Source organism: Periplaneta americana, chromosome 9, assembly GCF_040183065.1.
Source record: "Periplaneta americana isolate PAMFEO1 chromosome 9, P.americana_PAMFEO1_priV1, whole genome shotgun sequence".
In the NCBI taxonomy this organism is placed as follows: domain Eukaryota; kingdom Metazoa; phylum Arthropoda; class Insecta; order Blattodea; family Blattidae; genus Periplaneta; species Periplaneta americana.
In genome coordinates this window covers 88,577,475-88,602,517 of record NC_091125.1, presented here as the reverse complement: position 1 = coordinate 88,602,517, position 25,043 = coordinate 88,577,475, and the positions used below count along the sequence as shown (strand labels likewise).

At 38.8% G+C, this 25,043-nt stretch overlaps 1 protein-coding gene across 1 annotated transcript in view; it reads left to right on the top strand.

Annotated features, from left to right (window-relative positions):
* The window catches only part of LOC138706205 (uncharacterized), a 99,609-nt gene extending 81,727 nt beyond the window's left edge, over positions 1-17,882 (top strand). Inside the window, exons 2-3 of the mRNA XM_069835231.1 lie at positions 13,339-13,520; positions 17,031-17,882. Of these exons, the coding sequence (XP_069691332.1) occupies positions 13,339-13,520; positions 17,031-17,693 (845 nt within the window). The 3' untranslated portion in view covers positions 17,694-17,882. The remainder of the gene's footprint in view (positions 1-13,338; positions 13,521-17,030) is intronic.
* Positions 17,883-25,043: the final 7,161 nt, after the last annotated feature.

Below are 25,043 nucleotides of genomic sequence, written 5' to 3'. Positions count from 1 at the left end.
AAGAAAATATTAAACCATATAACATGAAAATCTCTTAGCATTTAGGTTTTCACGGCCGGTGTCTAATTGAAATGAAGCTTCCGGGATAAGATGCCGATATTCCCAGACATTTCGTCTAATACTGCGGCAGACATCTTCAGACATCCTAGGTTGAAGTCTTCTGCTAGGGGTACATGTCTTCGACAAGGGAACACCAAGGCCAATCCCCGGCTCTATAAATAAGGACAGGCAACCAGTCACCGTATCAGTTGTCACCGGTACCCCTAGCAGAAGACTTCAACCTAGGATGTCTGAAGATATCTGCCGCAATAGTAGTCGAAACGTCTGAGAATATCTACACCAGTAGACCACGGCATCTTAGCCCGGAAGCTCCATTTCAATGAAAGTCTCTGTCAATAAAACAAAATAAATGACATTCAGTGGAAAATGGTCAGTATGAACTACTTCGATAAATTACCAAATTCCAGCGCAGTTTAGTTATTATTAATATTATGTAATATTGTATGGTTGTGAAACTTGGACTCTTACTTTGAGAGAGGAACAGAGATTAAGGATGATTGAGAATAAGGTTCTTAGGGTCTAATAGGGATGAAATTATAGGAGAATGGAGAAAGTTACATAACGCAGAACTTCACGCATTGTATTCTTCACCTGACATAATTAGGAACATTAAATCCAGACGTTTGAGATGGGCAGGGCATGTAGCACGTATGGGCGAATCCAGAAATGTATGTAGAGTGTTAGTTGGGAGGCCGGAGGGAAAAAGACCTTTGGGGAGCCCGAGACGTAGATGGGAGGATAATATTAAAATGGATTTGAGGGAGATGGGATATGATGATAGAGAGTAGATTAATCTTGAATAATTTCGAGGGAAAAATTGTTCCGGAGCCGGGTATCGAACCCGGGACCTTTGGTTTAACGTACCAACGATCTACCACTGAGCTACCCGGGAACTCTAACCGACACCGATCCAATTTTTCCCTCTATATCCACAGACCTCAAAGTGGGCTGACAACCGTTAAGCAACCAACTTCGAGTGCACACTAACTCTGTGTGACTTAAGTTGTGGTTTTCTGTTAACGAACAGTGACGTGTATTATGCAAATCAAGATTTCAGGTATAACTCCCTGTAAAGTTGATTTGAATAATTTCGAGGGAAAAATTGTTCCGGAGCCGGGTATCGAACCCGGGACCTTTGGTTTAACGTACCAACGCTCTACCACTGAGCTACCCGGAGTGGCATAGATTAATCTTGCACAGCTTATGTGAGGGCGGCAATGAACCTTCGAGTTCAATAAAAGCCATTTGTAAGTAAGTAATATTATATATTATTTTCATTAAGACATTGATCTATCTTTGCATATTTCAAGCATTATGTAGGGCAATAACAGCTGCCACGCGTGCGTCGCTATGGATACATAATACTGAACAGATCTTGTAAACAAAGGTAAGGCTCCGCAGTGGTGTAATACAACTGGTACGAACGAATATTTTTAACTAATAATAACAAAGTATTTACTGACGTTATAAAGTTGTTTTCATTATTATCCCAATTAATAGCAACCCCATGTAACAGAAATCGCATCATAGCATTACTCTATTTCAAATTGCACTTCAAATTATTGTATCTCTGAAAAGATTACGCATTTTTTTCAAGTTATGTAATATTTCCTGTACCAAATAGCCATCTTGCACCAGCTACAATTTAATAGAATTTTTCAATTTTTGAACCACTCTGTATGTGCATTATGTGAGGTCTTTAGACTTCAGGTTTCACTGGATATTGTTACTTGAACCGCTATTGCATTTCTGCGTTTGCGCAATACTCTCGAACGCCTTTTTGCAGTGTATTTAAAGGCAGAGGTTGTTTGCACTCTCACTAATGCATGCAAAAACCATACACAAATTGATATGTGCCATCCTCCCCTTCTCCCTACCATCTGCCGGCCTAGGCTTTTATTCAGGCCATCATAACGAGCCCCATGCGTCCGTCTGTCCGCCAGACCGTCTGATTCTATACCATTATTACCTTACATAATTTCCACGTGTTAACACACTGTCTCCCGGAAACGTAATGTTATGATATAGGAACATTTCACAACCTGCTTAAATGCAGTGTCAGAACCACGTAATATCCGTCTGATCGAAAATTAATGACTGTATTACACTTGGAAGAGATACTAATGAACTTACAAGTAATACTAATAAGCCAAAACAATTAAAAAACTTTGATATTCAAGATAACTAAATAATAATAATAATAATAATAATAATAATAATAATAATAATAATAATAATAATAATAATAATAATAATAATAATAAATATTGCAAAACGTCACATTAAAATATCCTAGAATTTATTTAGTCCAACTCTGTTTCAGATCTTTTTTTATGAATCTCACAATGAGCATTTCCTATAGCATTGATGAACATGTACTCATAACAGAAAGATATTCATTTTACGACCATATTTATTGAACTTTTATTTTCTTGTTTTGATGAATACTACCACATCTCAAAACATTACAGGTTTTTTTAACACCCTGTGTATGAATTAGATGAAGCTTCAGTGGACCGGTACGGTACATTTTCAGTGCATTCATTTACAACTATCATTTTCATGCACGTAATGGTTGTATACATATTCCTTTTCAAAATATTAGAATCTCTTGGTGAACACCGTGTACTACGTACATCAAGAGACACCTACCAGAAGGTCACTATTTGAGTCGTTACTAACAAGGGATGTACTTGACCTCGAACGATCAGAACCGCACAAAACCTTGCTACGGTGTAGTCGCATCGGCTCCCGTGGTTACACTTCATGGTCGTATTGGCTCCCTGGTCTGAAACGTTATTCTTGCCTGAACGGTTGTATGGGCTCCGGGGTGTAGAGCGGTATTCTTCCTTGAACAGTCGTATCGGCTCCCGAGCGTGGTGGAGTGGTATTCTTCCTTGAACAGTCGTATCGGCTCCCGGGTGTGGAGCGGTATTTTTCCTTGAACAGTCGTATCGGCTCCCGGGTGTGGAGAGGTATTCTTCCTTGAACAGTCGTATCGGCTCCCGGGTGTAGAGCGGTATTCTTCCTTGAACAGTATCGGCTCCCGAGTGTGGTGGAGCGGTATTCTTCCTTGAACAGTCGTATCGACTCCCGGATGTGGCGCGGTATTTTTCCTTGAACAGTCGTATCGGTTCCCGGGTGTGGAGCGGTATTCTTCCTTGAACAGTCGTATCGACTCCCGGGTGTGGAACGGTATTCTTCCTTGAACAGTCGTATCGGTTCCCGGGTGTGGAGCGGTATTCTTCCTTGAACAGTCGTATTGGCCCCCGGGTGTGGAGCGGTATTCTTCCTTGAACAGTCGTATCGGCTCCCGGGTGTGGAGCGGTATTCTTCCTTGAACAGTCGTATTGGCCCCCGGGTGTGGAGCGGTATTCTTCCTTGAACAGTCGTATCGGCTCCCGGGTGTGGAGCGGTATTCTTCCTTGAACAGTCGTATTGGCCCCCGGGTGTGGAGCGGTATTCTTCCTTGAACAGTCGTATCGGCTCCCGGGTGTGGAGCGGTATTTTTCCTTGAACAGTCGTATCGGTTCCCGGGTGTGGAGCGGTATTCTTCCTTGAACAGTCGTATCGGTTCCCGGGTGTGGAGCGGTATTCTTCCTTGAACAGTCGTATCGGCTCCGGGATGTAGAGCGGTATTGTTCATTGAACAGTCGTATCGGCTGCAGGGTGTGGAGCGGTATTCTTCCTTGAACAGTCGTATCGGCTCCCAGATGTGGAGCGGTATTCTTCCTTGAACAATCGTATCGGCTCCCAGATATGGAGCGGTATTCTTCCTTGAACAGTCGTATTTGCCCCCGGGTGTGGAGCGGTATTCTTCCTTGAACAGTCGTATCGGTTCCCAGGTGTGAAGCGGTAGTCTTCCTTGAACAGTCGTATCGGTTCCCGGGTGTGAAGCGGTATTCTTCCTTGAACAGTCGTATCGGCTCCCGGGTGTGGAGCGGTATTTTTCCTTGAACAGTCGTATCGGCTCCCGGGTGTGGAGCGGAATTCTTCCTTGAACAGTCGTATCGGTTCCCGGGTGTGAAGCGGTAGTCTTCCTTGAACAGTCGTATCGGCTCCGGGATGTAGAGCGGTATTCTTCATTGAACAGTCGTATCGGCTCCCGGGTGTGGTGGAGCGGTATTACTCCTTGCACAATCGTATCGGCTCCCGGATGTGGTGACGCGGTAGTCTTCCCTGAATGGTTCTTGAATTGTGTGTTGTGAATCTGACTTCCTTCCTGAAATGTGGGATAATTTTGGTAAAACAGGAGACCGGACTATAAACTGCTGCGAATCGTTTCATGGTAAATTCGACCAGAAATTTAATGTTTCCGATGTTAATATACTATATCATTTCATGGAGGTTTTGAAGGAAATTAAAAAAGACACATACATAAAGCTTCGAAGCAATAGCGACAGAAGAAAATCAAAGAAGCGAAACACAGTTGATAGAATTAGCTGAGTTACGCAATAATAGACCAAGCGCCAAAAATCTGTTTCGAGATATTGGACAATGAAATAATTTCAATGTCGCGACTATATTGACACAAGAGCGGTAAAAAAAAATAAATTCGCCAGTGGCCGTTAACAGTAAAAACACAATTTCATTGGAAAAATTATTGAGCTATTTTTCTCCAAGGGAACTGGGACATTTGTCATACCATGGGATCGACAGAGAGGTGCAGAGGGCTGTCAAACGCTGGTTCCGATTCCAGGCGGCTGACTTCTACGACACAAGGGTACAAAAATCGATCCCATGTCATGACAAATGTCTCAATTCCAGTGGGGGATAAGTTGAAAAATAGTGCAACAATTGCTGTATCTGTTTCAATAAATCTTTCCATGTAATTGTGCTTTTTTCTGTAAACGGCCCCATAGAAATCACTTTCTGGACGGCCTCGTAATTCCAGCCGAGTGGTAAAAATTTGTATAAGCACTACTTTTGACATTATTAACATGGTGGAAGAAAAAAAATTAACTTTTTTATCTGCCTCCATCAGAATGTTTGCTTGTAAGAGGGATGAAGTTACAGGAGAATGGAAAAAGTTACACAACGCAGAACTGCATGCATTGTATTCTTCACCTAACGTAACTAGAAACATTAAATTTAGACGTTTGAGATGAGCAGGGAATGTAGCACGTATGGTAGAATCCAGAAATGCATATAGTGTGTTACTTGGGAGGCCGAAGGGAAAAAGACCTTTGGGGAGGCAGAGATTGAGATATGGGAAAATAATATTAAAATGTATTTGAAGGAGGTGGGATATTTAGCTAGGGACTGAATTAATCTTGCTCAGGATAGGGACAGATGACGGGCTTATAGAGGACGGCGATGAACCTCAGAGTTCTCTAAAAGTCATTTGTAAGTATTTATTTAATGTATAGCATATATCTCTACAAGTATTTACAATGTAATTCCTGTTTCATCTGAATTGATCTCTTGGGTTTATGATAAAAATAAAAAGTATAACTCATATGCAAGAAAGTCTCTCTGCCAAAACCCTGTAACTTGTATTAATCTGAATTTCGAGCATAAAATTTGTCGTGATTGATTTTGGTGCGTAATTGTGAGGAATATAAATAACATTTCTGCACGATCGTAATTTTTGTTGTATTACAGCTACTGTTGTTAGGATTAATATTAGTAAACGTATACGAGTACATTGCCATGAAAGTTAGAATTACCACACAGAAACTTGTTGCTAGGGAAACCATTCTTCATAACATAGAAGTATGCTGAAATAGACTCATTACAGAGCACTTATTGTTACTTAGTTACCATTACAGTAGAGTTTTGGAAAGGTTTTGGAATAATATTGCTCTAAATTTTCAATGCAAAATATATTGTATTTGCAATTTCAAAAATATGATCGCGGAAAAAATGTTGATTAATGTATTTTTTGTATTTACCTGTAACACACAGAAAGCGCTTTATATGCAACGAAATACTGTATCTGAATAAAGAGAAAATTTATATTCTTTATTTGTATATAATTTGAAAATAAATCGAATAACCGAAAAAAAAGGTTTCTCCAACAACTCTTCCTACCATGAATCTTGCATGAGCTTCCTAGGATTGCAGGATTTAATGTAATCTTTACTAAAGCTTAACTCATTACTCAAATATAGAAACAGATGACAAGCGTAACCAGAAACAAACGGAAAGGTGTCAAGTTATAACAATACGAAATTCCTATGATAAAAATTTCCATTAAGATACCAGCTGGTTTATGACCTGAACTATCGAATTCATGACTAATTTTAGTGTCCTTGTATCAAGTGAAGTAGGTGGCTGAAGTATGGAAACTCATTATTGATATGGACGCCGATTGTCTTTCTATATTTGTAACTGTTTTTCTAAATTTGTAACTATTACGAAACATCGGAACAGATAAGGAGGGCACTGACCATAACACTGTATTTGAATTCCGAAAATAGAATCATGTCAATGTCACATGCAAATACATTTTCAGATACTCTAAAGTGATATGGTTATATTAGCACGCACTACCAAAAATTGAAGCCAGTAAACGAACACATTTTAAAAGGGCTATCTCAGTATAGGTTGTGAAATAAATTCAACAAGTTACGCAAGTGTGACGATGACGTTTTGGTGTTCTGTATGTTAGATAAATAAGGGTTCCTTTTTTTATCGGAATAAATATAAGTCGAAGAAAAAAATCACGTGAAATGGAACAAGGTAAGAAATACTGTAATTATAGCTAAGATTCTTAGATAACTTATTAGTGCTGTACGTACACTTATAAAGATCAATGCTTAAACGAATGAACTGCATATACATGGGCGAAATTGGTGTCAAATAGATCCGCCTATTAAACACGTTTTAAATCCCTTGCTTTTACAATGTACTCGTAGGCTATATGTTTACTGATATCAATCATCATGCATTATCAACTTCATTACTTATATTGAAAACTGCAATAAAATAAAAGTAGTGCCATAAAGACGACCGACACATACTTTGTCATTACTCATAATATTATTTCTCCTCAAATATTAATTACTCATAATATTTGGTCCGTCCCAATTGGTGTCAAATAGACCCCCCTATTAAACAAGTTTCAAATTCCTTGCTTTTACAATGTACTCGTCGTAAATGTTTACTGATATCAATCATCGTGCATTATCAACTTCATTACTTATATTCAAAACTACAATAAAATAAAAGTAGTGCCATCAAGACTGACACATACTTTGTCATTACTCATATTATTATTTCTCCTCAAATATTAATTACTCATAATATTTGAGTCCGTCCCAATTGGTGTCAAACAGACCCGCCTATTAAACACGTTTTAAATTCCTTGCTTTTACAATGTACTCATATATGTTTACTGATATCAATCATCATGCATTATCATCATCATCATCATCATCATCCTTCACGAATTAGGCCTCTGTAGACCTGTTTCGGCCCCATCTAGCAGTCTTCTTAACGGTCTTCCTGGTCGACGATGTCCTCTAGGTTTATATTGCATCATAATTTTTGGGATTCTTGAATTTTCCATTCTTCTTACATGATCTAGCCAATTGAATTTGTATCTGGTGATTTTTTCTTCTACTGACTCTACTTCTAATTGTTCTAAAATTTCTTCATTCCTTTTTCGGTCTAAAAGAGTAACCTATCTTAGGGAAAACTACATTACTTTCAAGCCTCAAACAAGCAGTATAAGGATGCATTATCAACTTAATTACTTATATTCAAAACTGTAATAAAATTAAAGTAGTGCCATCAAGACTGACACATACTTTTTCATTACTCATAATATTTGTCCGACCCAATTGGTGTCAAATAGACCCGCCTATTAAACACGTTTTACATTCCTTGCTTTTACAATGTACTCGTATATGTTTACTGATATAAATCATCATGCATTATCAACTTCATTACTTATATTCAAAAGTGCAATAAAATAAAAGTAGTGCTATCAATATTGACACAGACTTTTTCATTACTCATAATATATGATCCGTCCCAGGTATCTGTACAGTAACTTCACGCATATGGGGCCGAAGTCTAACTGTGCCGGAGTGTATTGCGGGCAGCATTAGCGAGGCCGCTAAGGGGTAAAGATGCTCATGGCAGATTGTAGAGTAGATTTCTGGTAGAAATGATCCTCTCCCTGCAAGCGATTGCTCGCTTCGTCCAACCAACATCTCCCCCCAGAGCGATCCTTGGTCCTAGCTTTCCCATATACCACTTGCACAGAAGTTTTCTTTCTTCTCTCTACTCTGCAGATTCCTGGGACGGACCACAATGCTGTCATTTTACGAGGAAACTAGATTACAGCAGAACCCCGGCGTATATTTTCCTGCGTGTCGTGCTTGCTGCGACGGGAAGCGTGTTCCGTTACTACCGGCAAAACAAGACATTTAACTAACTGCTGGGATGTTTTGTAGAACTGGCTTTCTATACTGTGGTCGAGAAAGCAGGAAGTCGGCCGGCGGCGGAATGATGATAAGTTTCCTCATAAAATGAGAACTCTGTACATACTGTATACTTTATTTCGAAATAATTTAGTATCTAATACTATCAGTCACATTCCTGCCTGCTTAACCACAAGTTGCAGTCAAACTCTGTTACCTCACTCGATAGAAGCACAAATAGTAGCAAATTCACACGAGACGGATATTAATAGGCTATATTGTAATTTTTATTGTAATATTTTATTTTTGCTTACGGATTTCCATATTTAAGATTTAAAAATTATTAAAAAGTTTAAAATAAAATTATATCTTCCATATACATTATAGAACTTACATTCTTAAATTCTGTCCGTTTTCATAGTTAACGTCCTGTTACAAAGTAAGCGGTTTGATTCACGGATGCAATACAGGGTGATTCAGTGACTATGTTACGAACTCTTAGGAATGATAGAAGATACAGGATCCTATGTCCGGAAACATTCTGTGTGTAGTTACAAGCCTAGATATGTTAGTCAGTGTAACCAGCTAGAATAGAACTCAAGGCTATCCTTTTGAAGTTTTGTTGCAGACAACTCGTTCCTGCAAACGTTGGTGATTTCTCATAAACATGGTATAAGCTAGTTGGCATCGTAATGATATTTTGATTGATTAAATCTTGCAACTTTCCTCGCAACTTGCTGTTATGCATTTCATTTATGGAAGAGCAAAAGATAATGGAAGGAAATTTGCAAGATTTAATCAGTCAAAATATAATTTACGATGCCAACTAGATTATACCATGTTTATGAGAAATCACCAACGTTTGCAGGAACAGGTTTTCTGCAACAAAACTTCAAAAGGGTGGTCTTGAGTTTGATTCTAGCTGGTTACACTGACTACCATATCTAGGCTTGTAACTACCAAACAGAATGTTTCCGGACATAGGTTCCTATATAAAAGTTGTTCATAATTGTCTCCTATATCATCCCTAAGAGTTTGTAACATAGTCACTGAATCACCATGTATTATACCCATATGCTCAAACTGAAGGAGGTTCCTGAGGGGTTAAAATGTAACAATTTCACAATAGAAACTAACGGTCTAGGAAGTAATCCTGAGGCAGTATAAGACTGTGAATATGAGGAACTACATAGCAAACAACATATCAATGAAGTAATAGTAGCCTAATTTGTGCAAACATTTTAATATATAAAAATTACATGAACTTAATACTAAAATTTGTTCGAATCGGCGACCACCACATTCAGTGCAGGCATTGCAGTGTCGATGGAAACTCTAGTGCACTCTTCCAAATACTCAAGATACCACCGAACATCAGACGCTGCAAGTTTTTAGCTATGGATATTTCTGGATATTTCACCGGTGTCACATAAACGAGGCTTTTGATATGCTCAAAAAAAGTAACCAAGAGACTTGAAATCAGGCGAGCGAGCTGGCCATTCAAATGGGACCTCCTCTTCCGATCCAGCTTACGAGATATGCGAGACTTAGAGAGTCTAGTATAGCAAGAATAAGTTGTGCTGGTGTTCCATTCTGTTACATATACATCTGTTGACGCACAATAACTGAAGATAATAACTCTAAAATAACTTGTTGCAAGTGTTATAAATCTCCCCATTGAAAAGTTGTGGCAGAATAAGGTACAAAGTATGATTAAATATGCGGTGGAAATTCTGGCATTACGGGCTTTTACTGGCTGATAAATTACTTTGGGGACCACAAGTTCCTATTCCAAAAATGTTATAGTTCGACCCCTCTAAAAGCTCTTTCAGTTTCAGTACAACTTTTTGAATCACCCGTTATGTCTACTTTACTAATTATACCGTCATTAGTAATAAAGTGGCATTGTATTTGTTAATAAAAGCAATTCATCAAATAATCTGTAGTAATCTCGAGTGACATTTATTAGGACTATTTCGTGAATAAAATAGAAATGTAAATAATATATCCCTAAAATTCGCTCACAAAATGTTAATAATTATATGTTTACGAACACTTAACCTATTCAGACATGTGAAGTTGAAATAGGTGAATATCGATTACTGCAATAAAGAAACTGGATGTTATTCAGTAATACCAATTGCGAAAAGTGAAATACAGGTTTAACAATGTTAATTACATGTACTACGCTTTTCTCTTATTAAATTATAATAACAGAAATACATTTTCATTATCTGCTGAAATAATAATTTAATTTAAACATTTTATAATATAATTGCAAGTAACCTGATTAATACAGTACATTAATTAAATGAAGAATTGTTGAAAACGCAGTTATCAAATCTGAATGAAGGAGTGTAATTTTCTTCAAATAGCTTACAATGGACATGGAATTAGAAGATGAAGATGTAGATGTGGAAGTAGGATTTCGCACTTTATTTAGTACTTCATTGTTACGTTACACACTACACCGAGAATTATGAACTATGTAATATGTATGGAGATAGCTAGCAATGCTTATGTATTCACACTACAGATAGACGGCATACCCAGCGAGACATATGTTGCTACATCATCTCTGTACAGATAAGTAAAACACAAATGTTATTACGCCATACGGAAAGCAGTTTGATCAAAGACGTTGTATATAATACTATACAAGGTTTTTGGGTTTGATATGCGCTGATTTGAACATCTGACTTTCTATTAATTGTTTAATTTCATTCACGTAATACAAATTTGCGCTATACTGGAGAATTAGCACGGTCACTTTGAACCGTGCCGTTACGTTTAGCACCAAATTTAAGTAAATACACAATGTCACCAACATAAGAACGTGACGTTGGTGTGTGGCGTAGTTGGCGGGAGAAATTTTTTCTCTCTCTGTCTACCTCCTTCGTTCTGAACATTATTGAGAGATAGCACCACTGTTAGCGACAATGTGTATTTGCGTAAATATTGCGAGTAAATTATGACGAGTGCCTTAGATGAGAGGCTCGGGACAGAAACAGTTTTGCTGTAGCGCATGCGCGGACCTCTCATGCAGTGGGAGCGTGATCCTTACTTGAATTTATTTTTGCGTGTACTTGCAGATTAAATGATTGAGATCCCTTCTTGCTCCGGTTACAGGCCTTGCATTTACGAAGGTTATGTTATGTTATGTTATGTTAGGTTAGCTTAGCTTAGATTAGCTTAGCTTAGGTTAGGTTAGGTTAGCTTAGGTTAGGTTAAATTAGCTTTGGTTAGGTTAGATTAGTTTTGGTTAGGTTAGCTTAGCTTTGGTTAGGTTAGGTTAGGTTAGGTTAGCTTTGGTTAGGTTAGCTTAGGTTAGGTTAAATTAGCTTTGGTTAGGTTAGATTAGTTTTGGTTAGGTTAGCTTAGCTTTGGTTAGGTTAGGTTAGCTTTGGTTAGGTTAGGTTAGCTTTGGTTAGGTTAGGTTAGCTTGATTTGGTTCGTCCATGTAGTGGTTAAAATTATATAATATGACAGTTTTTGATTCGTAATATTGTTAAAAAATAATAGGCCTATAATGAAAGCGGTGAATAATTTCATGGTCCTTAAATTTTTTTCCGTAAAAGGCTAGGTATTTTTCTATAGGCCAGAAATAAAACAGCAACGCCGTCATAATTACGTACTTTACGCTTTGGCGAACATTAACCGGAAATTTACTTTCCGTCTTTTTAATTGTATTACGTGAAACACGCCTTTTTTCCTGTTAATTTCCTTGTGATAACCTAGTTTATTATCTCATTACATCTTCATTTTCATTTAATGCATTAAAAAAACCGCCGTTGTACTACATAAAACCTTGAACTTGACTAATGGAGTGAATTATTTAAGAATATAGTCGCGAATTTGACTACCACCATTTCGATTATATTTTGTTTGATAGGGCTCGGTACGGCCCGGTGACTAGTGGCCAGCGAGTAGAGTTGACTATCGATATTGGTCTGCCGTGCGTATTATCCAGTTGTTCCCAAATTTGATAGGCTAAAGTTAGGTTAGGTCAGGTTACCTGTGGGAGCAGGACCAATGTCAACTATGCCTTATTTCGACCGTTATTCCGTGCTACAGAAAAGCATTTTCCATAGCTCGACAAACGCATTCTCGCTGTAGTATGTAAAGGATCTAAGCTTCATCTACACAGTTCAATTTTCCATGCGCGTATGCATGCAATCTGGGAAGAATATTGAAAGAATCAAGTTTAAAACGTACGTTCAATTAAGATGCAGGAAGATTTTGTGTCTACATGATGCGCCGTTTTGAACGTCGTCTTCACTGAGTAAATATATTAATTAATATTAAATATCAATATTGCTTCCATTGCTTAAATGCGTAAAGTTGAAAGAAAAGTTTAACCTTGTAGATGCATATTAATGGATTCATGCTCATCGATTTACGTGGGAACAGTTGGCGACACTGACTAAACAAAAGAACGACCATGCGATAAATCTAGCTGCAGAAATTATCGCGATGTCTGACTGTGACTGGTTGGAATTCAAAATTTCATTATTACACTTCATTGGTCGAAAATGGAATGGCGTCATATAAACGAAATAGCCAGTAATAAATTCATCTTTGTTGATGTCAGCTTCGCATGAAGCCTTTTCTTATCTCTTTTGAGGATGGCCGAAGTCTCGCGCGCGCACACGCACACGCACGCACGCACGCACGCACGCACACACACACACACACACACACACACACACACACACACTTGCTTGTAGGCTTTAGGTAATCAAACGCAGGAGCATATTTATCAGTCAACACAGTTTGTCGGTTGAATTAAGATTAACCCTATATGAGACTTGTTCATACTGATCACCTCTACCACATCCCCAAAGTTTGTAACAAAGTAAATGAAACATCGTGTATACAGAAGTTTGTGCAATGCTCTTGTGTGCAGAATCCACGTCGGGCGCAGATGACGTCGGCGGCGGAGGCGGCAAGAGGCGGCGATCGCGCACCAACTTCAACAGCTGGCAGCTGGAAGAGCTGGAACGCGCGTTCCTGGCGTCCCACTACCCGGACGTGTTCATGCGGGAGGCCCTCGCCATGAGGCTGGACCTTAAGGAGTCCCGAGTCGCTGTGAGTATCCATGGCGTTCACGGATGCAGTTTCTCCTTTGTGATCATTAGGCTTGTAGTGTCGGGGACCGATTACACAAGTTGACTGCAGTATGGTATAGCTCGATTCAACGTTATTGGCCCCTGTCCTTGGTTGTTTGGCTAGTGAGCGAGCTGTGTGTTGCGTCATAAGAAATAAATTTAATCACAAATGTGCATAGGAGCGGAAGAGGAAAGAGGAAGAATCAAAGTAATATATGCTCGTAGCTGAGAGGCACTTATGTCAAGAAAATATGCCATCATGACATTGTTTAGTCAACAGACGTAGTGGTTAGTAACAGGGCGTGTGGAAGAATACTGTGTTTTAAAACGGAGTGTACCGCGATATGATGAGAAGGAAGTGTTAGGTGTTATGACTGCGCGGCCTGACCTATGCGACCCAGCCCGCCAGTAGTGATGAGTAACTCGCTCTTAGTCTATCTACTTACTTTTTGCAGGGGCAAAAATTCCTGAATCAAGCTGTACATAGACCGGGGACGTGAGTTAGTACGAGGACACTGACTTGGTTCTGCGATCGATTACGCGAATAACAAGGTGCACATAAACAAATCTGGACAGCTCTAAAAGTAAATATACTCTACATAGCATTACAAAGATATATTTTACGTACCTTTCGTTATGTGCAGAAGAATTATCATAGAATTATTCGTGGGTTTGAGTTTCCTCCTTTCTTTTCTTCTGCTCTAAAGTCTCAATATGTAATATCGCTTGTCACCTCGCATGTTTGCATTATATAATGTATTACTCGGGGCAAATATGAATACCGCTGATCTCCAGGGCGACACTATCATGTTTATATGCGTGTTACGGCGGAATCGGGGAGTGGAGGGGAAGAGAGAGAGCTTGTACACAAGTTGCCAAAATGCAGTAGCCTACCTACCCGAAACATGTATGAATAACTCGGAGCGTGAACTTACATCGAAGATATAATCGTAGTAGAAAAGAGGACTCGAAGGAAGTAACACATACTACTACATATGAAAATGTTATCCATTGCTGGGATAATGCGCTACGTTATACTCACAAACTGCGTTCCTGAAATGCTAGCTTTCTCGCATTCTTTTGCTATATTTCTCACCGATTTTTCACTCTTTCCCACTGCTTTCGCTGTTCTTTCCAAAGTTCTTCAAAGGAATAGCTAGATTACTCTTTTTTCTTCTTTACCGAACTTAAATACATTATATATTATCGTTATACTGTGCTCGGCTTGAAGCCTATGGAGACAGCGCACATACAGTAAATCACGAGTCAAAACTTGAACATTTCCACTACCAAGAGACACAACAAAACTTTTTCCTAAGACTGTACATGATTTGCGATATAGTAGACTGTGGTTTCATAGAAAGATGTTCTCATATAGTTATGAAAAATTCATTGATCGCACTTATTTATCCGTAATGAGCCATTATTCAATGCTCATTAAATGTTAAGAAATTTTGGTTGGTGAACAGCTCGCATTTTAGTGAATCGTTAAATATTTTAATATTCACTACTTAATGTTTCATTTGGATTGATTTAATGAAACGTGGTGAAATCGGCCCTAAAAGACTTACTAATCAATATAAACATCCGGCGGTGAAACTGAAAACTATTCTCTGAGACAACGGGTCATTTTCAGGGCTAAACTGCAGTATTGCCTAGATCTAATCTGATAGACAAGTATGAGAATATTGATTTGTTGTGTCGGTTTAGGGTATCGAAAGATAGGTTTGTGGACATTTTGCATTAAATTTCAATTTTATAGTCGTGCCACTTGTCTTAGGATTTGTGTGACTAAAGCCGCTAGAAATACAGAGTTAAATGACTTATTGAAAGATAAGTACGGGTCCAATGAATATTCCTTAAGCAATACTCTGTAATTACAATTTATTTAACGACTCAACTTTAAATTTAATATTCGTTACCGAATGACAGAATAACTTTTTTTCCTTTGTACTCTGCATGAATCCATTAAACAAAGTGTAATATTGATATTGATATTGATATTTATTTGTCATTCAACTTTACAATTCACAGTTATGGTGGACCTTCACATTTCTGTTTTTCGATCCACCATCCCTTTAATACATATAACACTTTTCTATTAAGGTATTCTTTGCCGAGAATTTCTTGATTGCTTTCTAATGTTCTATTATGACTGAATTGCTATATGTCCTTCCCCCTCTATCCTCTTCTATTCTCTCCCTCCTACCTAGACTGTTTCCCTTCCATTCCTAAATTTCCTATTTTATTACCCCTATCCATATATTTATTTCGATAATACTCCTACAGTTATAGTACCCCTGCTACTACTCCCAATCTAAAACATTGAAAAACATCAAATATCTAATTCACTTAAATTACACTTCCAATTTCTCTCTCATTCCACTTCACATTTGTTCAGATATCATTGTATTCATTGTTTGATAGTTTATCTTATTACACTCTTACCCTATCTTCTTACACTAACACTTTCTTCTCTGTTCCTTTTCTTACACTTTTGCCACCCCTAACTTTTCTGCACTCACTTTTTAGCACTCTTCTTCTTCGCTATAACCTCTCCAACGCCCTATCTATTCAGTCCTCACAATCACTAATATCTGGTAGTCGCTTCCTTCCTACACTCGTTCTTCTCATGTCTTCTCTTGCATTTCCTCCATTAGTCTTGTCTATGCTCCTGACCTCAGACACTACCAGTTGTTTCCCTAATCCTTCGTCCGCAGTGTTTTATATCTGCCTCACGTTATGTTTTCCTCCTTGGTTTATTCTGGTCAGCTGTTTCGTACTCGAAGTAGACGTCAGGTACCGTCATAGTCCATCTCTCGTTGCATTGATATACAAAGTGTAATATGAATAGTAACAATATAGCATACAGTAGAATCTTGGTAATCCCAGGTAATGGGGATCAGGATACCTCGGATATCTGGAATAACAAGGACTACAGGAGCGTTATAGAAAAAATCGGGAGACAAGAAATAAAACCAGTAACTGAAGCTACAAATAAAGGAAATGAATTAAACTGTTCTTTTTTACAGTATTATGACTCAGTTTGATTGTTTTATCTAAAAAGGAACAACAATATTGAGGTTATTTTTTAAGAAGTCCTTAAGGAACTTCCGCTTCAGGATGTTGCACATTTTTTGAGCGGCAGTAACACCATCGCTTGAGTAACAGGGTGCTTGCTATTGTTATGATAGAAAGGAATCGGGGGATCCACGGCAACATGCATTTGCATGATGTAGATGTCTCGAATTTAACGGATTTTCGAGGCTTGTATCAGCGAGGCTGTACTATATTATGATTTAAGCAAAAAAAAGAAAAAAACGTTAAGTTACTATTTTATGTTAATATCTTCTTGTTCTCTGCGTTTCTTAAGGTCATGCAAAATCTTGCTGAATATAAAACCAATTCTCCTAATAACTTAAATGTCTCGATCATAGCAGGTAAAACCGCCCACAAAAGAGACTGTCAAAAACAAAATCATGTGTTGCAGGTGTGGTTCCAGAACCGGCGCGCCAAGTGGCGCAAGAAGGAGCACACGAAGAAGGGGCCGGGGCGCCCGGCGCACAACGCGCACCCGCAGACGTGCAGCGGGGAGCCGATCCCGGAGGAGGAGCTGGTGCGCAAGGAGCGGGAGCGCCGCGAGAAGAAGCTGCTCAAGTCGCTGGAGCGCCAGCAGCGCAAGCTGGCGGCCAAGGGCATCGCCGTCGACATCGCCACGCTGCGCCGCGAGTGGGAGGCCAAGCGCGAGATGGCGTCGGCATCGGGAAGCGTCGGCGTCGGCACCTCCTCGTCCGCGGACGACAGCCAACAGCAGCGGCCCGACGACGACGACACCGACATCGACGTCGAGGACGACTCCACGACGGACAAAAACATCCCGGAAACGCGTTACCATGACGTCAACGTGACGTCCGACGAGGAGAGTAACCAGAACAACGCGGCGACAGTGGCAAACCAACAGAGCATAGCAACTACACCAGGAAGTGACGTGATTATTTCTTACCGTGATGACTCCAAGCGGGTGTCTCAGGAACTATCGGCTTCTGACAGAAGACTGTCGCCTTCACCGACTGCGAGGCCACCTGTAACCAAGAGATCGAATCCGTTTAGCATAGAAAGTCTATTATCGCACGCGGAAGAATACACGGACTAAATTGTGTGTGTGTGTGTCGGTTCTTAGAAATGTAGTAAACGGCAATTTCTCAATACAGCAAAATGTCGGTATAGCGACCATTTGTTACAACGAAATTTTTCGAGCGTAAGAGAGCTTCTTTCGATATCTTCAGATAAATGTATATGTATAGCCTACACAATAAAATTATAAGCTCATATCAATTCCAAATATTGAATTTTAAGTTACTTTCACCACTATGATCGAATTGAAACGTTTAAATTCAAAACCAGACAATTCAAACTTCGAATTTTTTTGTCATGCGTCGTAACACATAGGGCATGTTATATGAAGGAAAGTATTAGTAACGTAAATATAAATTAGCAACTAATGAATCAAAATTGGGTCAGTTTGAAAGAAGTACGATGTCGTAACCGCTTTTTTTCTTTCCTCTCCTAAAAGTAGTGTTAAAAACTGGAATGTCCGGTTTTGAAATTAAACAATTCAATTTTTTTGCATAAAATTATCAAAGATAATACACCATATTGTAAAAATCCATGCAGCACAAAGTCTTAAACGTAAATGGAAATAAAATAAAACTACAGAACATCAGCAAATGACATTTTTTCACTGTACTAAAGTGAGTAAAGAGTAGCAGAGTCAATAATTTCGTGGACTACGGTTACTTTGAAGACAGATAACATCTTTGTGGTATTCTTCGCTCATCCCCTTTCAAAATAATCTACTGCAACACTTCAGTCAGCGCTAGTAGACTTATAGTGACATTTATACGTATCCTCCAGCGAACTTGGCTTGAAAAGATCACACCGACAAAAACTCCTATTTATAGCAATACTTCTGCTCACTATCGCTAATGTGAGGCCCAGAACGTCGCTCTGGTGCATATAGTAGCTGCTGCCACACCTTTTACTGAATTTGTATTCAACATGTATCATTCGTTTGAAATCATGTGGCGATCGGTGGGAAACAGCATTAAAACACTGCCTTGTGCATGGGGGAGTCAGCCTAATAAAATTAATCTGGAGGTGAGCACAAGTCAGTTTACGATTAAAGGATGAAATGGACGAAATCCCAGATCACATATTATAGATTATTCATTCCTATGTTAAAATCGGTTGCACTTTGAAGAGAACAACCGCCAGGATCGTCATCCGTCTGCTGTAAACGAACACGAGATGGCAGTATAGTCGCTAATGGGAGTTACGATGTGACTCCTTATGTAACAACTAGATGGCAGCATAGTAAACCTGACAAAAGTTATTACCGTCAAAGCCTATAACGCAGAGCAATCTGGGTATATATATGTTCTAGGGTGAACTTTCTATTTTATACATATTTTAAGCTACAGACTTTATGTTTTGTATACAGTAACATCTCGTTATTAATAGTAATGCCATTAAGTTTAATAGTTTTTGAGTTATTAAATTTCTTTTGAAAAATCTGATAAAGTGTAAGTTATAGGCCTAAAAAATGTACAGCCTTTTTTACGTAAATATAATTTAACAGCAAAGCCATAATTTGAATTTTGAATGTGAGAATGACTGAAAAAAAATATTCCAATCAGTTTAAAAATTTTAATTTGTTCACTTTCCGGACATCATATTTTATGTTTTAATTTTTAAAGTATGTACTTTATCCAAAAAAGACTTTGTAGTTTAATTAGCCATATTTTTTAGAACATGCAGTAAAAATGTCAACTTCTTAGCATTAAATATTTTGGAGCCTATAATATTATTTTGAACTAGTAGGCCCAAATGCAGCAAAAATAAAACGGAGATTACTAGTTCGGTCCCATGGTCAAAAATATATAAGTTACTAGTTCGACCCGCAGCCAAGAAGTAAACAATGCTAGTTCGGTCCCGGGTCATTAAGGTAACAGTACTAGTTCGGTCCCTCATCGAAAATAGAGCAGTACTGGTTGGAAATAAACATTTTCCTTTCCATTCTATGCAGGCTTAAGACTGTCATAAGACAGGGACGGATAAATTCGTGACTCGAGACAGCAAACTACAAAATCAACAAAAAGACATCAAAACACGTCACTAACTATATCATATCAACATGGAAACATGTCGGATTCGATATGTCAGCTAGTTCATAATGTATACTGTACCAACATCAAAACACGTCACTATCGAGTTCATAATAAAACATGAAAACATATCGGATTAGATATGACAGCTAGTTCATAATCCTATACTGTGCCAATATCAAAACACTTCAGTATCGATATCATACCAACATGAAAACATGTCGGATTCGATAAAGCAGCTAGTTCATAATATATACTGTAACAGTCTCTTTGAGGTATATATTTTTATTTTTTAGTAGGTTATTTTACGACGCTTTATCAACATCTTATGTTATTTAGCGTCTGAATGAGATGAAGGTGATAATGCCGGTGAAACGAGTCCGGGGTCCAGCACCGAAAGTTACCCAGGATTTGCTCATATTGGGTTGAGGGAAAACCCCGGAAAAAAACCTCAACCAGGTAACTTGCCCCTACCGGGAATCCAACCCGGGCCACCTGGTTTCGCGGCCAGACGCGCTAACCGTTACTTCACAGGTGTGGACTTGAGGTGTATACACACACACACGAGGCAGAGTCAAGAAGTAACCTTAATAATTGTTTAATTAATTGAATAGGCCTATGTACAATAAGACTACAAACACTCCATCACTTTTCAACACTACGTTCAATGCAAGTGTTCCTGTTATACTATGTTGAAAAGTGATGAAGTGTTTGTAATCTTATTGTACATATTCAATTAATAAAACAATTATTAAGGTCACTTTTTGATTCTACCTCATCTATTACTTGTCTATACCTGCACAGTTCGGACCGAACTAGTAATGTACCTTTCTGAACCCCGGACCGAACTAGTACTGTACCTTTTATGAACCCCGAACCGAAAAGGTAGGCCTACTGTATATTTCAGGTGTCTATTTGATTGGACCAAACTAGTATGCACCAAAAAAAAGTGTATAAAATGACTATAAAAAGTCGATTTTCCAGCACGAAAGCCTGTTTATAATTGTGAAATATAACTACAGCATTATATTTTAGGAAGATCACGTTGTTAAAATTTGGTCAACATATAAATTAATGAAAGGTCACCGATTATTACTACTTCCCTTTCATTGTAAAAACTGACCATTTTTTTCACCAAAAGTGATCAAAATTCCACACATCCCCTCCATTAAGAGTCTTCCTCTTTCAGACAGTGTAGGCTAAGCATGCTGCATTCGAGGATATAAATTCTGCTGTAAATTGTTCGTGTTGGATGATTTTCAGTTTCGGTTATCGTTTTCATTTTATCGTTGCAAAATGTTTTATCCAGGCGCTCTTCCAGTGCTGACAAAGTAGATTAAACCACCGCCACTCTAACATGCTTCGTGTAAACTAAAAGAGGCTCTACACAACGCACGTAGAACAACCACTTCTCGTTGATAAACAGTATGTAGATGTATGTAGTAGCAGTTGTATATTCTGTAAAAAGGCAGGCAAAAAGATTGCCAACTACTCGTAGAACATCTGCAATCATACTCATAGTCAAAAGCGGCTGTACACAACACTTGTGACCATATAACGTGTCCGTTTCCGTGTTCGAGTCCTGCTAGAATTATTTTTTTATGAATGTGTTCTTCAATGTAATTCAGTGTGTTTTGTGATTGTCTTGCTAAATATTTCCGATATTACGATAATCAAAACACAAGAAATCACGCGTTTTACAGCGCGCATATAAAAGATATATAACCGTTTTCATCTGAACTACGAGAGTTCTTCAAAAAGTAAGGTAACAAGAGCTCTCATAGACAAACTTTATTTCAGAGGCAGATATACTGATACACTGTAGTAGGGCACTGGTACCCATTACTTTTCAACATAGTCACCATGCTTGTCCAAACACTTGTTGCAACGGTAAAGCAAGGCATCGATCCGGCATAGAAGAAATAAATCTGCGTCAAGTTCCTGAAGCCATGTCATTATGACTTTATGATCGGCCGTAACCGTGTTAAACCGCATGCTATCCAGATGCTTCTTCAACGGAGAGATGGAAATCACTGGATACTAGCTCGGGCTGTAAGAAGGATGGTCCAGTACCTTCCACCGGAAGCGCCGTTTCCGTGACACGACATTCGCACTGTACACCTCAACAAGTTGACTATGAATTTCTGCTGGTGAGGTGCCCTTCAGACGCAAAAACCGGGTCACACTACGCACTTCCACGTTTGACCATGTTTCCGTGCGCGCAGCTTTTTTACAACTGATATTGCGCAACATCTAATAGCTGCGTGATGAAGCTGTGGGCTGCTGCTGCAGCCGTGGCGGAAAATTCGAACAAGAGAGGGAATATGTCATCCGTGAGAGTTCTTGTAACCTTACTTTTTTAATAACTAGTTACATGTAAGAGCACATATCGACATCTGATGTGCAATTTTCCATAGTTCATGTGAAATTAGCTTTAGGACTTAATGATTTCAACGCTGGCAATTTCTTGGCCCACATTGTACAATGTATTCATCGAAATAGTGCACAATACTGCCACTCTAACCAGTCTACGAAGTTATTTACTCTCTGTAAGTACACTGTGCATGAAAATAGAGGGACGCCTTAAAAGTAAAGATTCAGGAGAACATGTCGGCCTCGGTAGCGTAGTCAGAATAATGGTGGCCTTCTGTGCTCAAGGTTGTGGGTTCGATCCAGGACCAGGTCGATGGCATTTAATTGTGCTTAAATGTGATAGGCTCATGTCAGTAGATTTGCTGGTATGTAGACGAACTCCTGCGGGACAAAATTCCGGCACACCGGCGACGCTGATATAACCTCTGCAGTTGCGAGCGTCGTTAATTAATTATTTTTCAGGAGAACATATGAAATAAAACACACACATGTATATAATACAGAATGATAATCAGAAGAATTCATATGGTAATAGAAAAGTGAATTTGCACTGAGACTGTAGGATACCTTCAGGATAAGTTACTTTGTCGGTTATTTGAAATTGTGTTATACCGACATTTCACTGTAAAATGTATTTAACTGTTTTATTTCTACATAGATCTCCGTACTTCTTAGGCTAAATTGACGATGAACGTTATTTCAAAATAATGGCTATGACAAAATGCACTTGAAAGATATATAGAAAATTACTAAAATGTATATTCTAGCTTCACAAACGAATCATGTAAAATATTATGGACGGTATTCTTATTTTTTTCTGAAGGGGAAGTGTGACAGGACTTCAACACCATACGCCTATGATTTGTTTACACTCAATAAGTTTAAAACAGTGAAGAATAGTCTGCCTTGTAGATAAATGTTATATTCTGTGCAATAATACGTATGTTACAGCTGCAAACGTGTCGTATTAAAAAAAATTAAATTGTGGTTTATTTAACGACGTTCGCAACTACAGAGGTTATATCAGCGTCGAAGGTGTGCCGGAATTTTGTCCCGCAGGAGTTCCTTTATATGTCAATAAATCTACTGACATGAGCCTGTCGAATTTAAACACACTTAAATGCCATCGACCTGGGCCGGGATCAAACCCGCAACTTCGAGCACAGAATTCCAGCGCTATACCAACTACGCTACCCAGGTAGACGATCGTATTTTACATTGCCATTATCTTTCATATAAAATCTTTTATGAAAAATATTGATCCCAACTATCGTTACTAACATTCGAAAATTGGAATTGGCCCTATTTTATGTGCTTCAGCATGTGCTCTACCCGAAAAGGAAAAGAAATCGTTAAAATCTCGATTGTAAGGAAAGTAAAAACAAATTTGATAAAGAGTAGGTACTGTACATTATTACCTTCTTAAACGGAACAAGCGATGTATTTCGACTATGCTTTTATTACAATGTTTCAGAGAAAAACCACCACCGTACTTAATTTCATTACCAGTAACATTAAACAAAGTCCTCCACTGAATAATTTTATGGTTACATTTTAAAACATGGAAATTATCGAGTTCATAAAATATGAATAGCTTTAGGAATTTAAAGTACAGAGTTGGCAAACTATCTCCCGATCGGAAAGCGGCAACTTTGCTTAGCGGAGGGCACTCTCCCACACTCCGGTTACGGAGACAGCGCAGTATCGGGGATTCGACAAATCACAAACAATTAATGTTTACAGGTATAACCACTAGAAACGCCATTTAACTCACTCCTATTAAAAAACGAGAATCTGATGAGTTACCGCTGAGGAGGCGTACTTTTTTCAGCAAAATTCTTCGACGACACTTCCAGCAGAAACAATCGTATGGAATGCAAGAGAAGGAAAAACAATTTAAAGGCACTCTATTACGCATCCTTTCAAGGGAATTTGGGTCTATTATGAGGAATCTATGTGAGCCACAAGCGGTATGGCCACTTATCTTACTTCGTTTTTCGTCGTTTCATTGAAGGAACTTCATTTTCGAAGGCGAAAAGCCGAAAATGGACTAATATAACAGGTACCACAAAAGATGGAGTGATATCGCAGATCATAATCCGCAGCACGACTGAAGAGCAGCAAAGTAGAGTCGCCGAACATGTCAGAGCGAGTGGTGAGGAAGGGACGTCGCTATCCCCGCTAGACAAAGGTTTCGAGTCATTGGAATAGGCTAGTGACGCTGAATGGAAGGTCTTACTTACTTACTTACTTACTTACTTACTTACTGGCTTTTAAGGAACCCGGAGGTTCGTTGCCGCCCTCACATAAGCCCGCCATTGGTCCCTATCCTGAGCAAGATTAATCCAGTCTCTACCATCATATCCCACCTCCCTCAAATCCATTTTAATATTATCCTCCCATCTACGTTTCGGCCTCCCCAAAGGTCTTTTTCCCTCCGGCCTCCCAACTAACAATCTATATGCATTTCTGAATTCGCCCATACGTGCTACATGCCCTGCCCATCTCAAACGTCTGGATTTAATGTTCCTAATTATATCCGCATAGACAAGAAACTGATGTATCCCGTTCAATTCCAAACCCTCTGTGTTATCCTGAACTTTCCTAATAGTATAATCTAGAGCGAAGTTAAAAAGTAAAGGTGATAGTGCATCTCCCTGCTTTAGCCCGCAGTGAATTGGAAAAGCATAAGATAGAAACTGCCTATACGGACTCTGCTGTAAGAATGGAAGGACTCGTATGGTATTCGAGAATAGAACTGTCAGTAGGTAACACCACCTCAGTTCCCCGACGTTATCTCCGAGGAACTTTAAAAAGAGAATGTGTACATAAAATGCAAACCCTAGAAGAAATTAGAAATGGCATCCGTAAAACATCGGCTCCATTCCTCAATAGAACCTGCAGAGTATGATACATCGCAAATGCTGGGAACAACAAGGTGGTGTATTTCAGCTTCTCGTTGCTAA